Raw genomic sequence first — 14,720 nt, 5'->3', positions numbered from 1 at the left:
GCAAAAGACTTGCAGCTTTAAATTTTCCCATTAACAGCTGCGAATGGTAAAGTTTATTGGGGCATTTTGTTTTGAGGAAGTGGGCTGGCTCATAAAAGATATGCATGTCTATTCAGGTGCCTACTTGTGCCTGAATAATGCTTAAATGGGACACCAGATGTATTATTTCGCTATTGAAGCTGGAGTTGTCATATGTCTTTTTTTATTAAAAATTAATATTATCAACTCTAATGGAGACAAAGAAATTCCTGTGGTGGTTTTAAGGAATTTAACAAAGAAGTGACATACACACGAACAATAGGAAAAAGTAATATCAAACTTTAATCATTAGACTATACATTAGCATAAATGTATGAAATAAATAACAAATACAAAACAAAAATAACAATTTGATAACAAAATAATTTTTTGCTATAGGTGGTCTTTTAAAAACCGGAATGATAGAGGGCAATGATATATTTGATCTTTTTGTAAGCTGATTGACACTGATGTTAATTAACCAAACGAAAACTTACTTTTGGAGTCCAGCTCAGACAGGCGAATCATATGAAAAGCTGGGAGCCAAACTTCGTATGAATTTGGAGTTTAATGTTGTTTTCTATTGTTTTGTTTCCTCAGTAAAATGCTCACGTTAACCGAAGCCGACATGATATAATGATATAATACAAATTAACCCATGTTTGGTTTGACGAAGTAGTGAGTGCTTGGAACACAAGATATCTATTTTGAACATGAAATATTTGATGGTTTATATGAAGAAAAACAAACATTTAAACTTTGTCGACCTAAGATCTACACTCTTTAAAATGCAAATACCATTTTTAAAACAAAATTTGACATCACAGACAAACTTTGTTCCCAAAATTCAATTAAATATAACATTATAACTTTGATGAAATACGTGTAATGAAATTATAAATATATTGTATTTCCTTTTCCATTTTTTGTGAAAAGACGGAGTACTCCTAAAGTTGTCTTTTTTACGAACTTTCAACAATAAATGCATCCAATATTCTTTTATTTTAAGTGCAGTAATATATCTTAATATTTTCAAAATATATCATAAAAAAATAGAAAATGCTTTTTTCTTATATTATATTGTTTTCGAATTTCATGATTAAAATGCCTTCCTTCTGAACATGAAAAATTAATTGTTAATAATTAAACCTTTTCAGGCATATCCCATCGAAATTGTTCGACGGTTGGCGAGAACGTTAAAGTGAATGCGAACAAAATAACTGTGAAAACCACCCTAACATTGGTATTATTCTAAATAGGAAATGACAAGTCTTTATAATCGCAACACTATGCTAACTATACAATAATTGTTCACCTATTCCACCTATGTTATTTCAATTAACAATATAAAGACCATTTTGGACAAAATTTGTCCCAAAAAATTGTACAAGAAATACAACTCGCTAAGTTTTACATTAACTTTTTTTCTGTAATGTATCATTAAAAAAAATAGCGTGCATACTAGTCTTCAGTCAATTTTGCCTTCCTTATATTTAGTAAGCGATATTGTTTTCATGATTTAAGCGGCAAATAGATATTATAACATCTAAATGATATTTCATCACTTATGAACACATAGCCATATCAATCTCTTGGCCCAAAAAGACCACTTGTTGTATACTCCAAATAAATAAGTCAATTTTGTCCTTGATATTTAAACGGCTCATAATACATACATAAGAGTAATGTAAGAGAACTAACAGCTGCAAAACGATTTAAATGACGATCACCCTTCTACTAGTTGTACCCATGAGTAACACTTAATGTGTTAACATTGATGTCACTGTTGCAAAAGGTTACGTACATGAAAAGAACATACATTTCACAAAATCATTAATAATATCCAGTTTGCTACCTTGGTTTTAAATGATCTTGGACTTATTTCAAACTAACTTGAGACTTTCTTAATGAGAAATGGCAGGAATGTTTTATAAATAACAAATGTTGCAATTTATTTGTTGGACACATGATCATATGTTTCATCAATGTTTTTACCACCTTTATTATATATATTTTCGCTCACAATTTGATTTTTCGTTTCAGTTCCGGCTGTATTGTAAACATTTTCCATATCTTCATTCAGTTTGCCATACATATTGCTACTTTCATTGAATTTAGCACTTTTTTCAGGACCAGTGATGTCGTACGTTTCATCTGCTCCCAACTTGTTATAAATGTTATCGTTTGGATTACTCATGTTTTTAACACCAGCTTTAGTGGTATCATATTTTTCATCTAATGTGCATGATTTAGTTAGATTTTCCTTACCAAGACCATATGCCTGGGAATAAGAACTGTCAGCATTTGGTTTGGGCACACTAGCGTTCTCTGCCAAATGTAAGGGAATGTCACTTGATGTTGCGTTGCTATAAACAACCTCATGTTCAGTATTTGATATTTTTGGTGTGGCTGATCGTCTGCAAAAAACATCGGGATAAAGGGAATGAGTTGTTTCATTATACAATCCAATCATCATAAATTAAGACGGTATGGTTAATGTGTAAATACAATGCTTTTTATCATAAACTAAGTCAATGATAATGCCTGAACTCGTTTTCTGTTTAGCAAATTTATCAATGTTTATCGCTAAATGTAACTATTATCCTAAAGATAAAATAAAAGTTTAATACATGGCAAATTAAGTGAGCATTAATATGTATACATAAGATTTTTATGGATTTAGAAATGAATAAGAAACTATAAAATGGTGTGCTATACCTCCTTCTGAATATCACAACAACGGTAACAGCTAATATACCAACAGCCACTAAAGTCCCAACTGAGGCACCAACAATGACATAGACTGTAGAATCTCCATCTGAAAACCGTTTAATATAAATCAATTTTTATAGAATTAAATAAATGAATAAATTATTAATTATATACATCATACAATTCTATATCTGGATAATTAAAATGTTGTAGGCTCGTTGTGATTAAGACTGTATAGTGACGGTAGTGGAGATTAAGTGCAAGCCATCGGGCATGTCAAATAGCACGACTTTTGCCGATAAAGTCGTCAAAGTCGACATTTTCTCACGAATAATGTTACTTATTTTTATGTATATGTTTGATAATCAAATATTAATTATCCAATATTAAAATAGTAACACTTCTCAGCTTATTGTTAGAATAATTTTCTAGCAATACGATATAAAATGTTTGCAAGCATCTTTAAATTAATTTTATAGTGCCATTCTTGGAAAAATCAATAGATCTATAATATTATTTATGAAAAAGTTTAGAACTTAGATTGTTTTTTTTTACAAAGACTCATGTTAAGGTTTATAAGGCGTAACAATTTATCATATCTGATTTGCCTAACAGGGTTTATGTTTTAATTAATAAAAAGTTGATACTACAAGGATCATCATACGAACATCATTTTGTGTTTGAATTATAGAACACTATTTCTAGTTAGTTATACACTTTATTCATATTCAACTTGTTAGATATAAACGAATATCAAGGAATCAATAAAAACAATCCTAAACTTTATAACTTTGATATTTACACGATATATCTGTTCACGATACAATATCATATTTTTTCTTAGGATCTTGTTGAAACAATCTTAAATTACACATATTTCTAACGAATGTCTTTTTTAAAGATAAATATGCCAAAGCAACAAACCCTCATTGCCGACATTCTGTTCTCCATACAGTTTCATTGATGTACGGTTGGATGACACCTGTATAGCCAATGAACTACTACTATACATTGATGTGGTAGATGATTGTGCTGATGTATCAGAATACTTGCTTGTACCTTCAACAATGATGAATAAAGATAAAAAATAAAACAATAAAGAACGTACCCATACACAAATCATTTGTTTGAAATGACGTAAAATCATATCAATATATATAAATTCAGCAGACAGGTTGAAATGTCAACACATACAAATGAATTCAGTTGATATTTACGAAATATTATCACCAATTACAGAAATTATTAAAGCGATCTTAAAATTCAACTGATAATTCATTCAGCAATTTTCATATGGATGATTATATTCTAGATATCGGTAAAGGATATTTAAAGCATACCATTTGTATATTTTCATGTAATAATGATATTTAACTTAAATCCAGGAGTATTATCAACTTAGTATGGTAGCGGTTTAATTAGAAAAATATTCGATTGAAGCATAAGAAAACAAACAATTTGTAAGATTCTCATCCAGTTTCTAATCTTTAAAAGAATTAACATGGCCATTGGGACATGAACTGTAACTCATTTTTTCTGAACAATGTATGCTTTTTCTTGAAAAGTAATCTCCCATTTATTTCTTTCAAATAAAACTGTACTTTTTTTCGTTGATGCAGAGCTGAATGAAGTTTTAGTTGGTCCAGTATTGGTTTTCCTTCCTTGACCTAAAATAATATCAATGTATATGTTACGGTCCTTCGATATACAAACGCTGATACTGATTCGTTAAAAAGCTTTATACACTGTAATTTCTTTCAAAATAAATGCAGATGCCTTTGTCTAAAATAACATGCCGAATATTCAAGCGCTTAAAGTTATTAACTTGTATAGACAAAAAAAGCCTTTACTATCTTGTAACTGTACACCGTATACATTCTTAATTACATAATTACAATCTTATTCAGAATTAATAGCCTGTCTTAGCGACGATTAACAATATTATATTGATTAATTACCTTGTCGGTATTCACCCTTCTACAAATAAGATTTTATGAACACATAAAATAATTTATGTCGTTGGCCCCCTTTTTCTCTTGATTACAAATTTTCCCTATTACTGAATTGTTACGGTCAATATCAGTTTTTAGCTTTCTACATAAATTAACTTTTTAGCCAATGAGGTCGTGACTTAAGATCACGTGATTCTTTCGAACCAATCAGGGCTCGTAAGCTTTCATTGCGAATATTTTATGGCGAAGGAGAAGTTCTCGCCAATTTTTTTCAACGAAATTCTCAAGATTTTACATTAGTATCTTTGTTTCAAGGTGAAACATTATCGCAATATATTAGTTTATTGTTATTAGAAGTTTATAGAATCTTGTAACATCTAAGCGGCACTCTTACAGTCTAGTCTCTCTGGGCGGCGGTTCCCTTTTGGCGGTTTTGTACCACATAATACCACAAGATATACTGTGGGCGGTTTTGTAACCTCCCAGTTTTACCATTTGGAAAATTATTATAACATGTTTTTTATGTAATAGTTTTAATTAATGCCAGTTATGGCATTTTCAATAAATGCCCTTTTTCATTCAACACATGTGTTTGTTTATATTTTCCCTATGGCAAACGAGTTCGATCTAGACTGCTCTTTCCCTGTTCTGGACAATACATAAATATTCTTACTCTAGAAATGTTCATCGTACAGTTGTAAATAAAAATTTTTTGCGCGTCGTAATTGAAGAAAAACACCCAAACTTATTGACACAGTGTATTAAATGATTTTCCATATTTTCCTTTAAAATATGTTCTTTAATTTATACTTAGTTTTTGTACTTTCTATAGATTTTGTTTAAGTTCTGATGTAATAGATAAGTTACTACTGGAATAAAAGAAGCATTTGACAGATCATTTGTCAAAAGTATACATAGAAGCATTTTATCACGTGATGTGTATAAAGGAATGCTATTGCCGAACGGTTTAATTGATCTGAGTACAATGATTTTCTGATGGGAAGAAATACACCGGTGAGAGAAATCCTGGAAGAAAGAATCAAAGGGCTGTAAGCCCTGTGGTATTTTCCGATCTTTGCAATCTAAATCGTACTGTATATCTGTGTGTATTTTCCTGTAAAAGTTTATTTTTATTATTGACAATTCTATAAGCCAACGCTACTTTTAAACTTTGAATGCGTTGTAATTTGTTGGATACAAAAAATTATTTCTTTCCTTTACATCGCTAGTTTTTAGCTGTTTTGAGAACTACTTGTTGTTAGGTTTGTCGTGAAGCGCTGTGCTAGAGATTGAATGACAGCATTGTAATTCCTGATTTGCGATCAGAAAATACTAAAACTTGATTCTTAAAGAATGATCATAATCCACACCGGTCCCGTAAACACCAAAAACTTAAACTTTACAAATACTTACCACCTATACATAAAGCTTTATATTGAGTATCGTCAGAAGTGAATTTGAGAACAGCATCAGTTTTTGTTCCCTTCACATACCCAAATCGAATATTTGGCAGACGGTTATCATATTCTGTTGAAATATAGTTTTAATTCTTATACAAAGACACTTTGGTTGCCATTGTTTTATGAATAAGTTGATAATGATTATATCTGATGACAATTAATAAATAAATGAATATACATAAAAATTTAATCCATTTATAATTCAGATACACGAGATGTCGATGTAAAATATAACAGCATAACACAGACAAGGGGACAACACATTGTATGATAAAACTTAAATTTAATAAGACAGTTATGACAAAAGTATGCTAAGTATGTATTAAAACATAATTATAAAGATAAAATTGTTATTTTGAAATATAACCAAAATAGGCCGTATTTTGAAAACACTGTATTCAGACTTTATCGATAAGAGCTGTCGTTTGTAATATTCCAATTCTCCAAATACCTTTATATTCATAAATGACGTCACTGCAAATGAGGCTTGTCCATACCGGACCAGTAAAGTTCATCTTTTTTGCCTGTAGGTCATTGTATCTAAGTGGATGGCTTGATCTGTTAAAACACTTTTCTGCGCTTTCCTTCCATTCGTTGTCTACTTCATTATGTGACCCAATATCAACTAAAATTAAAAGCGTCTTAATTGTATACTTATCTATGAGATATTGGGTTTTATCTTATACAAGTACTTATAAACGAAATATCGAGAAATATTGATCAAATTAAATGTACATTTCCATTTCCCGTACTTTCAGTGCATTGAAAAAAATAGTTCCCGTATTTTTACTATTTGTTTTCGCGGAAAACTTTCTTCTAAAATTAGCCAGTTCACAAAATTAAAAGAGTAGTCTTTCGAACAGTAGGGTCTATAGCTTACAAAATGTTTTTTCATCTTTTTGTAAAAATTATCATATTTATACAATTTTTTGAGAGAAAAAAATCCTGTATTAGAAAAAAATCCTTAAATATCCTTTTTTGTTCGTGTGATATAATCTATACCACAGTTTATCACCCAGAGATCTGACAAACTTATTTTGCCGTATGTATATATATAAATTTTCATGTAAGTAAATTGTTTAGTGTTGTTGTAAATGGCATACTTATTATTTTTCTCTAAAACTGTTAACAATTAGTTTTTTACTTTTATATACATTATGGTTTACCATTTTCACAAAAGAGCTTGAAGTATTGTCCGCAGTCGGTCCATTTATACAGCTTAGATAACTGATGTTTATTTTCTGGCTGAGTTTGGAATGTCATACACTTTGATTTGTCGGCGCCTTCAGGGTGATTTTTGACCACTGTTCACGCATAAAAATATAGTTATATATCAAATTAAGCATTCATGTTAACGGTTCATATAATTGACATTCAAACCGACAGAATTTCTAAAACCTCATCAGACAGGCTTCAACATATACGCAAAGGAATAATACATATACTTGTGCTCTTGTTTTAGGGTTCTATTTGTTTCACACATGTTTAAATGATTTTGTTTTAGAACATGATTTGATACAAATGTACTTATATGTGTACACTTATATACAATAGTTTTAAAAAAACAAAACAAATTACTTACACGGGGGAGGCAGTGTTACACGAGGGATGGAGTTCTTATGATAACTTGTTAAGGAGTTCTTGTGATAACTGTCACGGAGTTCGTCGGAAAACTATTATATATACAGAGAAACACTCGTCAAAAATGGTAATTTTCATTTTTAAAAAGTGAGGTTTAGGTGCTAAATTAAATTTTAATGATTAAGCCTACCTTAAATATTGTAGTATGTGTTACTGTCAATGTGTTTCTTGCGCTAAATCACGGCACGTTTTAGCGTTTTTTTATTATTCAATAAGGTTGTAAATACGTATGAAATATATTACGCTCACAAAATGATGATATATTGTTGGTCTTGGTCGAGTGTCTGCAAAGGATAAACAGGTGATAGGCTATCATCTACAGTGAAGATTGAATTAGCGGCAGTATCACGGCCTTAACCACAAAACAAAAATGTTTCAAAACTTACACGTTGTTCTCAACCATCTTTCTTTAACAGATAATGTATACTTTGTGCATCGCTTATCTAAGGGCTAAGTAATTTGTATCATTTTATATCATAATAAAGAAGAACATGTATAAAACCAGGATAATTTCTTCAAACTTATGTTTCCAAAAAGTACGACAATATGATAAAAACTCAACTGCAGTTGGCTATATAACTACCTATCTCTCGAACAAATTTGCAAGTCCCTCAGGGTTAAAACGAAATAAGTTTGAATAAAATATATTTTTGTTATCAATTACAGCAAAATTAACAGAGTTTCATCCACTAAGATTACATAGGGGAAATACCCATCAAACATCGGCAGAAAAATATACATAAAGACGACACCATACTTGAGCGCATTTTATCACGAAAGACAATACTCTACATCAATCCTTTTTCCAGTCTTCGAAATTTGCGTCAGCAAAAATACCATAAAAAACGGGGATAAGATATCCCAGTAACATCTCTTTAACTAAAATACACTCAAAAAAATAAAATAGAGAAAACCTAAATCCCTTAAGAAAGTCCAACACAACAAAATGTAACATGTATACACAGCAATACTGTCGTGCTGAACGATCTTCAAGGATCGAAAATATAACATCATTGATTAAATGTACGGGGAGACCTTTTACAGCCGCCACACGGCACAAATAACACAGACGTGACAATAAAATAGAGAAAACCAGAATCCCTAAAGAAAGTGCAACACAATAAAATTGAAAATGTTGCAGGCTCAGTTTGATTGAGCCTGTTCATGGACGGTACTGGAAAGTGCAAGTTACCGTCCACGCCCGTTACATGTAGCACCGGCTTAAGAAGAAAATGATGAAATTTTGAATTAACAAACATCCGCAGATGTTTTCAACATTATATATCCTCATTTTTGTGCATAAAATTGAGCGTACTACATTTCATAATGATTTACAACCTTACTGAATAATAAAAAACACTAAAACGTGCCGTGGTTTAACACAAGAAACACATAGAACTCCAGGATATATTTTTAGTTATTACAAGAACTCCGGGACATTTAAAAAATCGGGTATAAATTTGTTAGCTGGGGCTTTATGTTTGCAATTTTGCAATAAAAATTAGGTACTTATGTATGGCAAGGATGAAGACTAGAAATAAACAGGCCAATACTTGCGAAATAGCAAATAATTAGGAAAGTTTACTCAAAACTACCAGATTTTAATATGTAAGGCAAGCTTAATCATTATAGATTAATTTAGCACCTAAAACTCACTTTTTAAAAATAAAATTACCATTTTTGACGAGGGTTTTGTAGTATATACAATAGTTTTCCGACGAACTCCGTGACAGTTATCACAAGAACACCTTGACAAGTTATCATAAGAACTCCATCCCTCGTGTAACACTTCCTCCCCCGTGACTTAGGCATCTTTGATATTTCGATGCTTGGTTACATGTTAAATTCTTAAGTCAGTTTCAAAATATATCAACAAATTAAAAATAACTGTAAAACATCTTCATGTAAGAAAGATGAAATAAGATAGACACATACGAATTCTAAAATCATTGACAAATTTTTATATTTTGATTGATATTCAGGATAAAAGAATGCAATAATAATGACAGAAATACATGTGGACTACGACTGTAAATCAGTTTAAAATTAGGACGGAACTTTCAAGCCATGAACTCTGAAAATCTGCCTTATAGATATGCTAAAAACAAAAACTATCGAATTCAGTGCTTTGTAAATAATAAGTATGCACCCTGATGATTTTATAAAGAAAACAATTTGTAAATAAGTACCATCTTTATTTACTTTGTAGATTGACACGCACTCAACGGGAGAAGAAAATTGTAAACTTTCGTCGTAACCTATCTCATCCTCACAATAACACTACAAAAACAAAATCATCTATATCAGATGATAAAAAAGATAAAATCTATCAGAAAATTGTTAAACTCATTTGGTATCAACACAACGTGAGGCTAGGTTTGATTAACGGTAGTGGTGAATACATGCTACATAACATAACATGCTACATACATAACGTACATAAAAGAATAGGGGTGATCAGTCAAACGATCTTCTTTAGGTATACCAATAGGTGTCAGAATTAAAACTTCGATATGATATTTATCATTATAAATAAGTTTCTTAACAAAGGACAAATCAGTTTGTTTTATTAACTTTGAGTCTTATCAAAACCGCATATTTGTAGCATATAAAGAAAATATTACTAAATGGTTTGACTCTACGGTATGATATGACCTACTGTTGTTGATCTGATGCCAAATGTTGGCTTCTTCCCACAGGCTGAATAACATAATCCTTGGGTCATTGATGGTAACGTTATCCTCGCCTTAAACTCTACGAATGGTATGCAAGCTAAAATATTTTTATATACTTTGTTGGATATCAAATGAAATTGATAAGTATAGATGAAATATCCGTACTTAAATATATTGTTTAAAGTTATGTAAATCCAAGATGAAATTAATTATCCGTTAGTTAAGTGTATGTTATCATTTATTGCAATCATTGATTTGAATAAATATCAGAACACGAAGCAGCTTATAGTGGTGAAATTAAATTCGTTGCTGCTTAAATGTTAACATGATATATCTTACAACGTTGTATGCAATTTACAAAGATGACATTATAAATAATTATAATCGTATCACTATGATAACATGTTACTGCAAAACCAGTTTTAATTACCTATGTACTCGAATCCTGTGACAGCTTTGAAGTATCCTATCCAATGCTCCTTTGATATATTAACTTTAAGATTTACTTTCAGCTCACCAAAGAAGAGTTCGTAAGGTGGTGTGGCTAGATCACATGTCTGCCTGGATTCGAACCATGGTAAAGAGTTATTGGTGCTGTACATCTTTTCAGCTGAAATTGTTATCAGTTGTAAAACATGCCTTAGCGATTTAAATGCTACTGGATTTTTATGCAATACGTTTGTTAATTAAGTAAGCTATCACTGAAAACATGATAGGCATTAAGATACCAAGTAGACCAAACTTATATGTAGACCAAACTTAGTGATATTCCGTTGACCCCCATTCACTTCGAGTGACCCGACCCCCGTGTCACACAAAAGAATATGAAGATCACAATTATGGTAAAGGAATTCGCCTCCAACAAATAAATGATAATGTAAGCTTCAATTATTATTATTTTTATCTTTCTGCTGGATACATTCTTTTTACTTCGCCTTTTGCATAAAACGGAGTGTCTTTTACTTTAAATAAAACAAATAAATGTCATTGTACCTATAACTATGTTTGGCCCCAGATTAAATTTCTTTTAAAATAACGTAAGAATTTGTTTTAGATAAACAATTTTGTTCATAAAAACATGTTGTGTAAGGATAAACCGACCTATTTATCACCCAACACTTAAAGTAACAATGTGAAACTATGATAAGTGGTGATCGTCTAGAATGATGACTGCAGATTCGCATTAATCGATTAGAGGCGCAGTATAAATTGCACCCCACTGACCGTAATAAAAAATACAGGTTCATAATCAAATGACCACAGTGAGAAAGCATATGATTACCATAAGACTTAGCAATTATTATAGCGTTCAAATCCACAAAATACCTATTGAAGCAGGTAGATTTTAATTTGGATAAAAGTCTTAGAGTTTGTTGTTTATGTTCCGTAATATTTTCGATGATGAAATTTCATTATTTATTTAGTGGTTTCAATTTTCAATGCCTGAGAAAGACATACTTAGACAACTCACTCGTATTTTCATAAACCTAACATTGTGAAATTTTCAAAAATAATGAATAGTGAAAAAAGGTTTTACTCAATCTAGAACTCTTCTGTAAGAAAATAATTTTTGTTCCTAATAACACATAGTGACCTCATTCTCCGATTCTAAATTGTTAAATTTTGTATTATTTTTATCATTTTTATCTTTTGTATTTTTTATGTACATATGTTTATAGCATCGCCATGGTTTCATTTTACAAGATGCCAATTTACTTTGTTTTGTCATGTTTTGTTATATGTTATACTGTTGTTTTCTCACATGCCCAATTGGGCCTTAAGATATCAATAAAAACTTGAAACTTGATATTTAACAACACTCTGAAATAATTTCCCCAATGAAACGGATGCTAATAATATGCCGAAATGTGTTCCAACAAGAAGATTGTTTTTAATAATGACTGAAATAACCAATGTTGTTTAACTAGATAATAGATATACTCCTGTTTTTGAACGTTATTCATTACTTCGCATTTTAATATTATACAGTTATTTCATGAACAGTCAAACTGTTGGCCCGAGTTGGAGGGGCTAGTGTTTTGAACTGTTGCCCAAGGCCGTAGGCTGAGGGCAACAGTTCAAAACACTATCCCCGGGACCGAGGGACAACTGTTTCACTGTTCCCAAATCACATATGAAATAACTGTTTTATTACCTGATCAATTAGTGTTTTAACAGTACTTGCACATATGTTAATAATTAAACTTAATACTTTAACTATGTGACGTCACATCTGGTTATGATCAAGATCGATGAACTCTTCAAGTAGGAATCCTCTATGACGTCAATCACGTCAGAGCACGCGAGGGAACTATTGACCGGTCAACAGTTTCCAAACGTTGACATTTTTAGAATTTAAGAAAACAGTTAAAAATACCAAATTACATTTATATATGGTATCAGGTAATAATACAAATTATTCATATAAATTTATAAAGTTGAAACAAACAAAGTCAGACCGAAATGTTGCATCTTTTAAATCTTTTTTTAAAAAAAAGATAACGCTGATGTTATTTCGACGTAAAATAATGTTACGTCATAAGTTTGACTTATCATATATGATGAAATTTACCGTTGTGTACTGCTAACAAAATTCAGTTATCTCTCTTGAGGAAGAATAGTTTTATTTATCGCAAGTGCAATAAAGTAAGAAGAGATGGTATCTGTTAAGCCAAAAACATGATTTAATCAATTAACATTTGATGTACATTATATGTGTATGTTATATATGAGATATCCTATTATCACAGCACTTAAGTGAAGTAGTCATTAGAACGACCTTCCTCCCAAATTATAATCATTTAAACGACTCAAGTGTATGGGAAGTTTAGCAATAAACAAACGTAATGTTTTGCATTAAGACCACTTAAAAGTATGATTTCAGCCTACACACTAATTATCATTATTTATAATGTAGGAAAATAACATTTTACTTTGGTTAAGTTTGATGTCGCATCAACGCTATAAAGGTTATCTGGCGACTTTCCAGCTTTACTGGTGGAGGAAGACATCAGGTGCCGCTCCGTGCATCTTTTTTCAGGCACAAACGGGCACCTGGGTAGAACCACCAGCATTCTTTGAGCTGCTGGATAGCTTCTTAACATAACAGTATCCAAACACCCTTGCGTGATTCGAACCCTGAGTAGTGAGGGGCAGGTTATTTGAAGTCAGCGGCATTAATTACTCGACTACGGACGCCTTGCTCCACCCTCCTTTACCTTCCTTACATGACAAATGAATTAAATAGGTAAAAGAACAAACAAACCATGTCCCTCCCTAAAACAACAACAACAATAACAACAAAAAAACAACAAAAAACAAAAACACCAAAACTACAACAACCGCATTATCACATCAATAAAGAACATGGAAGCTTTTTCATTATTAAATTTCTTGTTTCATTACTCAGTCGTTTTAAATCACGTAATTTTGATTGATTTACTGCGTATATAAACTCGAACAGTACAATATAAACTATAATGCACTCAGGCTAAGTACTTAACAATTGTTGAATATGAATCATATATCGAAAAGTCCTATTCGTTTATCATAAATATCCTTATTAATGCTTTAATTTTCGTATATCTATAACTAACTAAATTCAGATTAATTATTGATAAAGTAAAAAACTATTAATTACCTTGTACGAAATATATCCCTATAAATATTAAATAAACACAAACAAGTGGAGACATTTTCAACAAACACATCCTATTACAATGTAAGCAAGAAGTTAAATAGAATCACAACAAAGTTAAAGGGGGAAGATAGAGAAGGAAACATGTCCTTAGTAACATCTCTACTTATTTGGTATGTTTAATTTTAATATTATTAATATATTTGTAGCTGGTAATGACCTGGGAATGTTAAAGATCCTGTATGTTATAATTGAGGTTGTATACCTCACTTAAGTGAAATTTTATATATGTATATATTTATGCTTATAAAACAATTTCAAACATCGAAGAATATGTAAAATATGTACTGCAAATATTTGTGCACATTATATGTAATCATTAAAATATATGCATTCATTTCTTATTGAAAAATTTGACTTAGCCTTGATAGAAAATAAATTTCTTATTAACTCCCTTTGTTTACACGAAATGATTATTTCGGTAATGTCTTGATAAATAATGCTTTCTTGAACTTACCATATTATAAATCTAAATTTGAGCATCATATTTATGATATAAAACCATACAAAAATTGTGTTACAGGATCTTTACGTTATCAATGCGATGATTAAAAGCACATTATCT

At 30.8% G+C, this 14,720-nt stretch overlaps 1 protein-coding gene across 2 annotated transcripts; it reads right to left on the bottom strand.

Annotated features, from left to right (window-relative positions):
* Positions 1 to 303: 303 nt before the first annotated feature.
* On the bottom strand, positions 304 to 14,277 carry LOC132717310 (uncharacterized). Of its 2 annotated transcripts, none has more exons than XM_060700744.1 (11): positions 14,099 to 14,277; positions 10,889 to 11,068; positions 10,443 to 10,555; positions 9,973 to 10,063; positions 7,309 to 7,446; positions 6,594 to 6,767; positions 6,096 to 6,209; positions 4,332 to 4,397; positions 3,655 to 3,789; positions 2,737 to 2,836; positions 304 to 2,435 (listed from the first exon to the last, which is right to left on the bottom strand). In XM_060700744.1, the coding sequence occupies exons 1-11, from the start codon at positions 14,166 to 14,168 to the stop codon at positions 1,970 to 1,972; spliced, it is 1,647 nt and encodes a 548-aa protein (XP_060556727.1). In that variant the 5' UTR covers positions 14,169 to 14,277; the 3' UTR covers positions 304 to 1,969. The 2 variants fall into 2 exon arrangements, with proteins under 2 accessions (XP_060556727.1, XP_060556728.1); XM_060700745.1 differs by lacking the exon at positions 14,099 to 14,277 and adding an exon at positions 13,392 to 13,986.
* Between the last annotated feature and the right edge of the window lie 443 nt (positions 14,278 to 14,720).

The sequence above is a fragment of the Ruditapes philippinarum genome, unplaced genomic scaffold (assembly GCF_026571515.1).
Source record: "Ruditapes philippinarum isolate M1 unplaced genomic scaffold, ASM2657151v2 ctg3160_1_1_1_1, whole genome shotgun sequence".
In the NCBI taxonomy this organism is placed as follows: Eukaryota; Metazoa; Mollusca; class Bivalvia; order Venerida; family Veneridae; genus Ruditapes; species Ruditapes philippinarum.
Note: the sequence above shows the minus strand (reverse complement) of the source record. Positions and strands in the feature narration are given on the sequence as shown.

Coding starts and splice junctions, on each gene's coding strand:
- LOC132717310 (XM_060700744.1), bottom strand. CDS start 14,168: ATGTGTTTGTTGAAAATGTCTCCACTTGTTTGTGTTTATTTAATATTT. Junction 10,556..10,888: donor CACAGGATTCGAGTACATAG/GTAATTAAAACT, acceptor AAAATATTTTAG/CTTGCATACCATTCGTAGAG. Junction 3,790..4,331: donor CTCTGCATCAACGAAAAAAA/GTACAGTTTTAT, acceptor TCATTGTTGAAG/GTACAAGCAAGTATTCTGAT.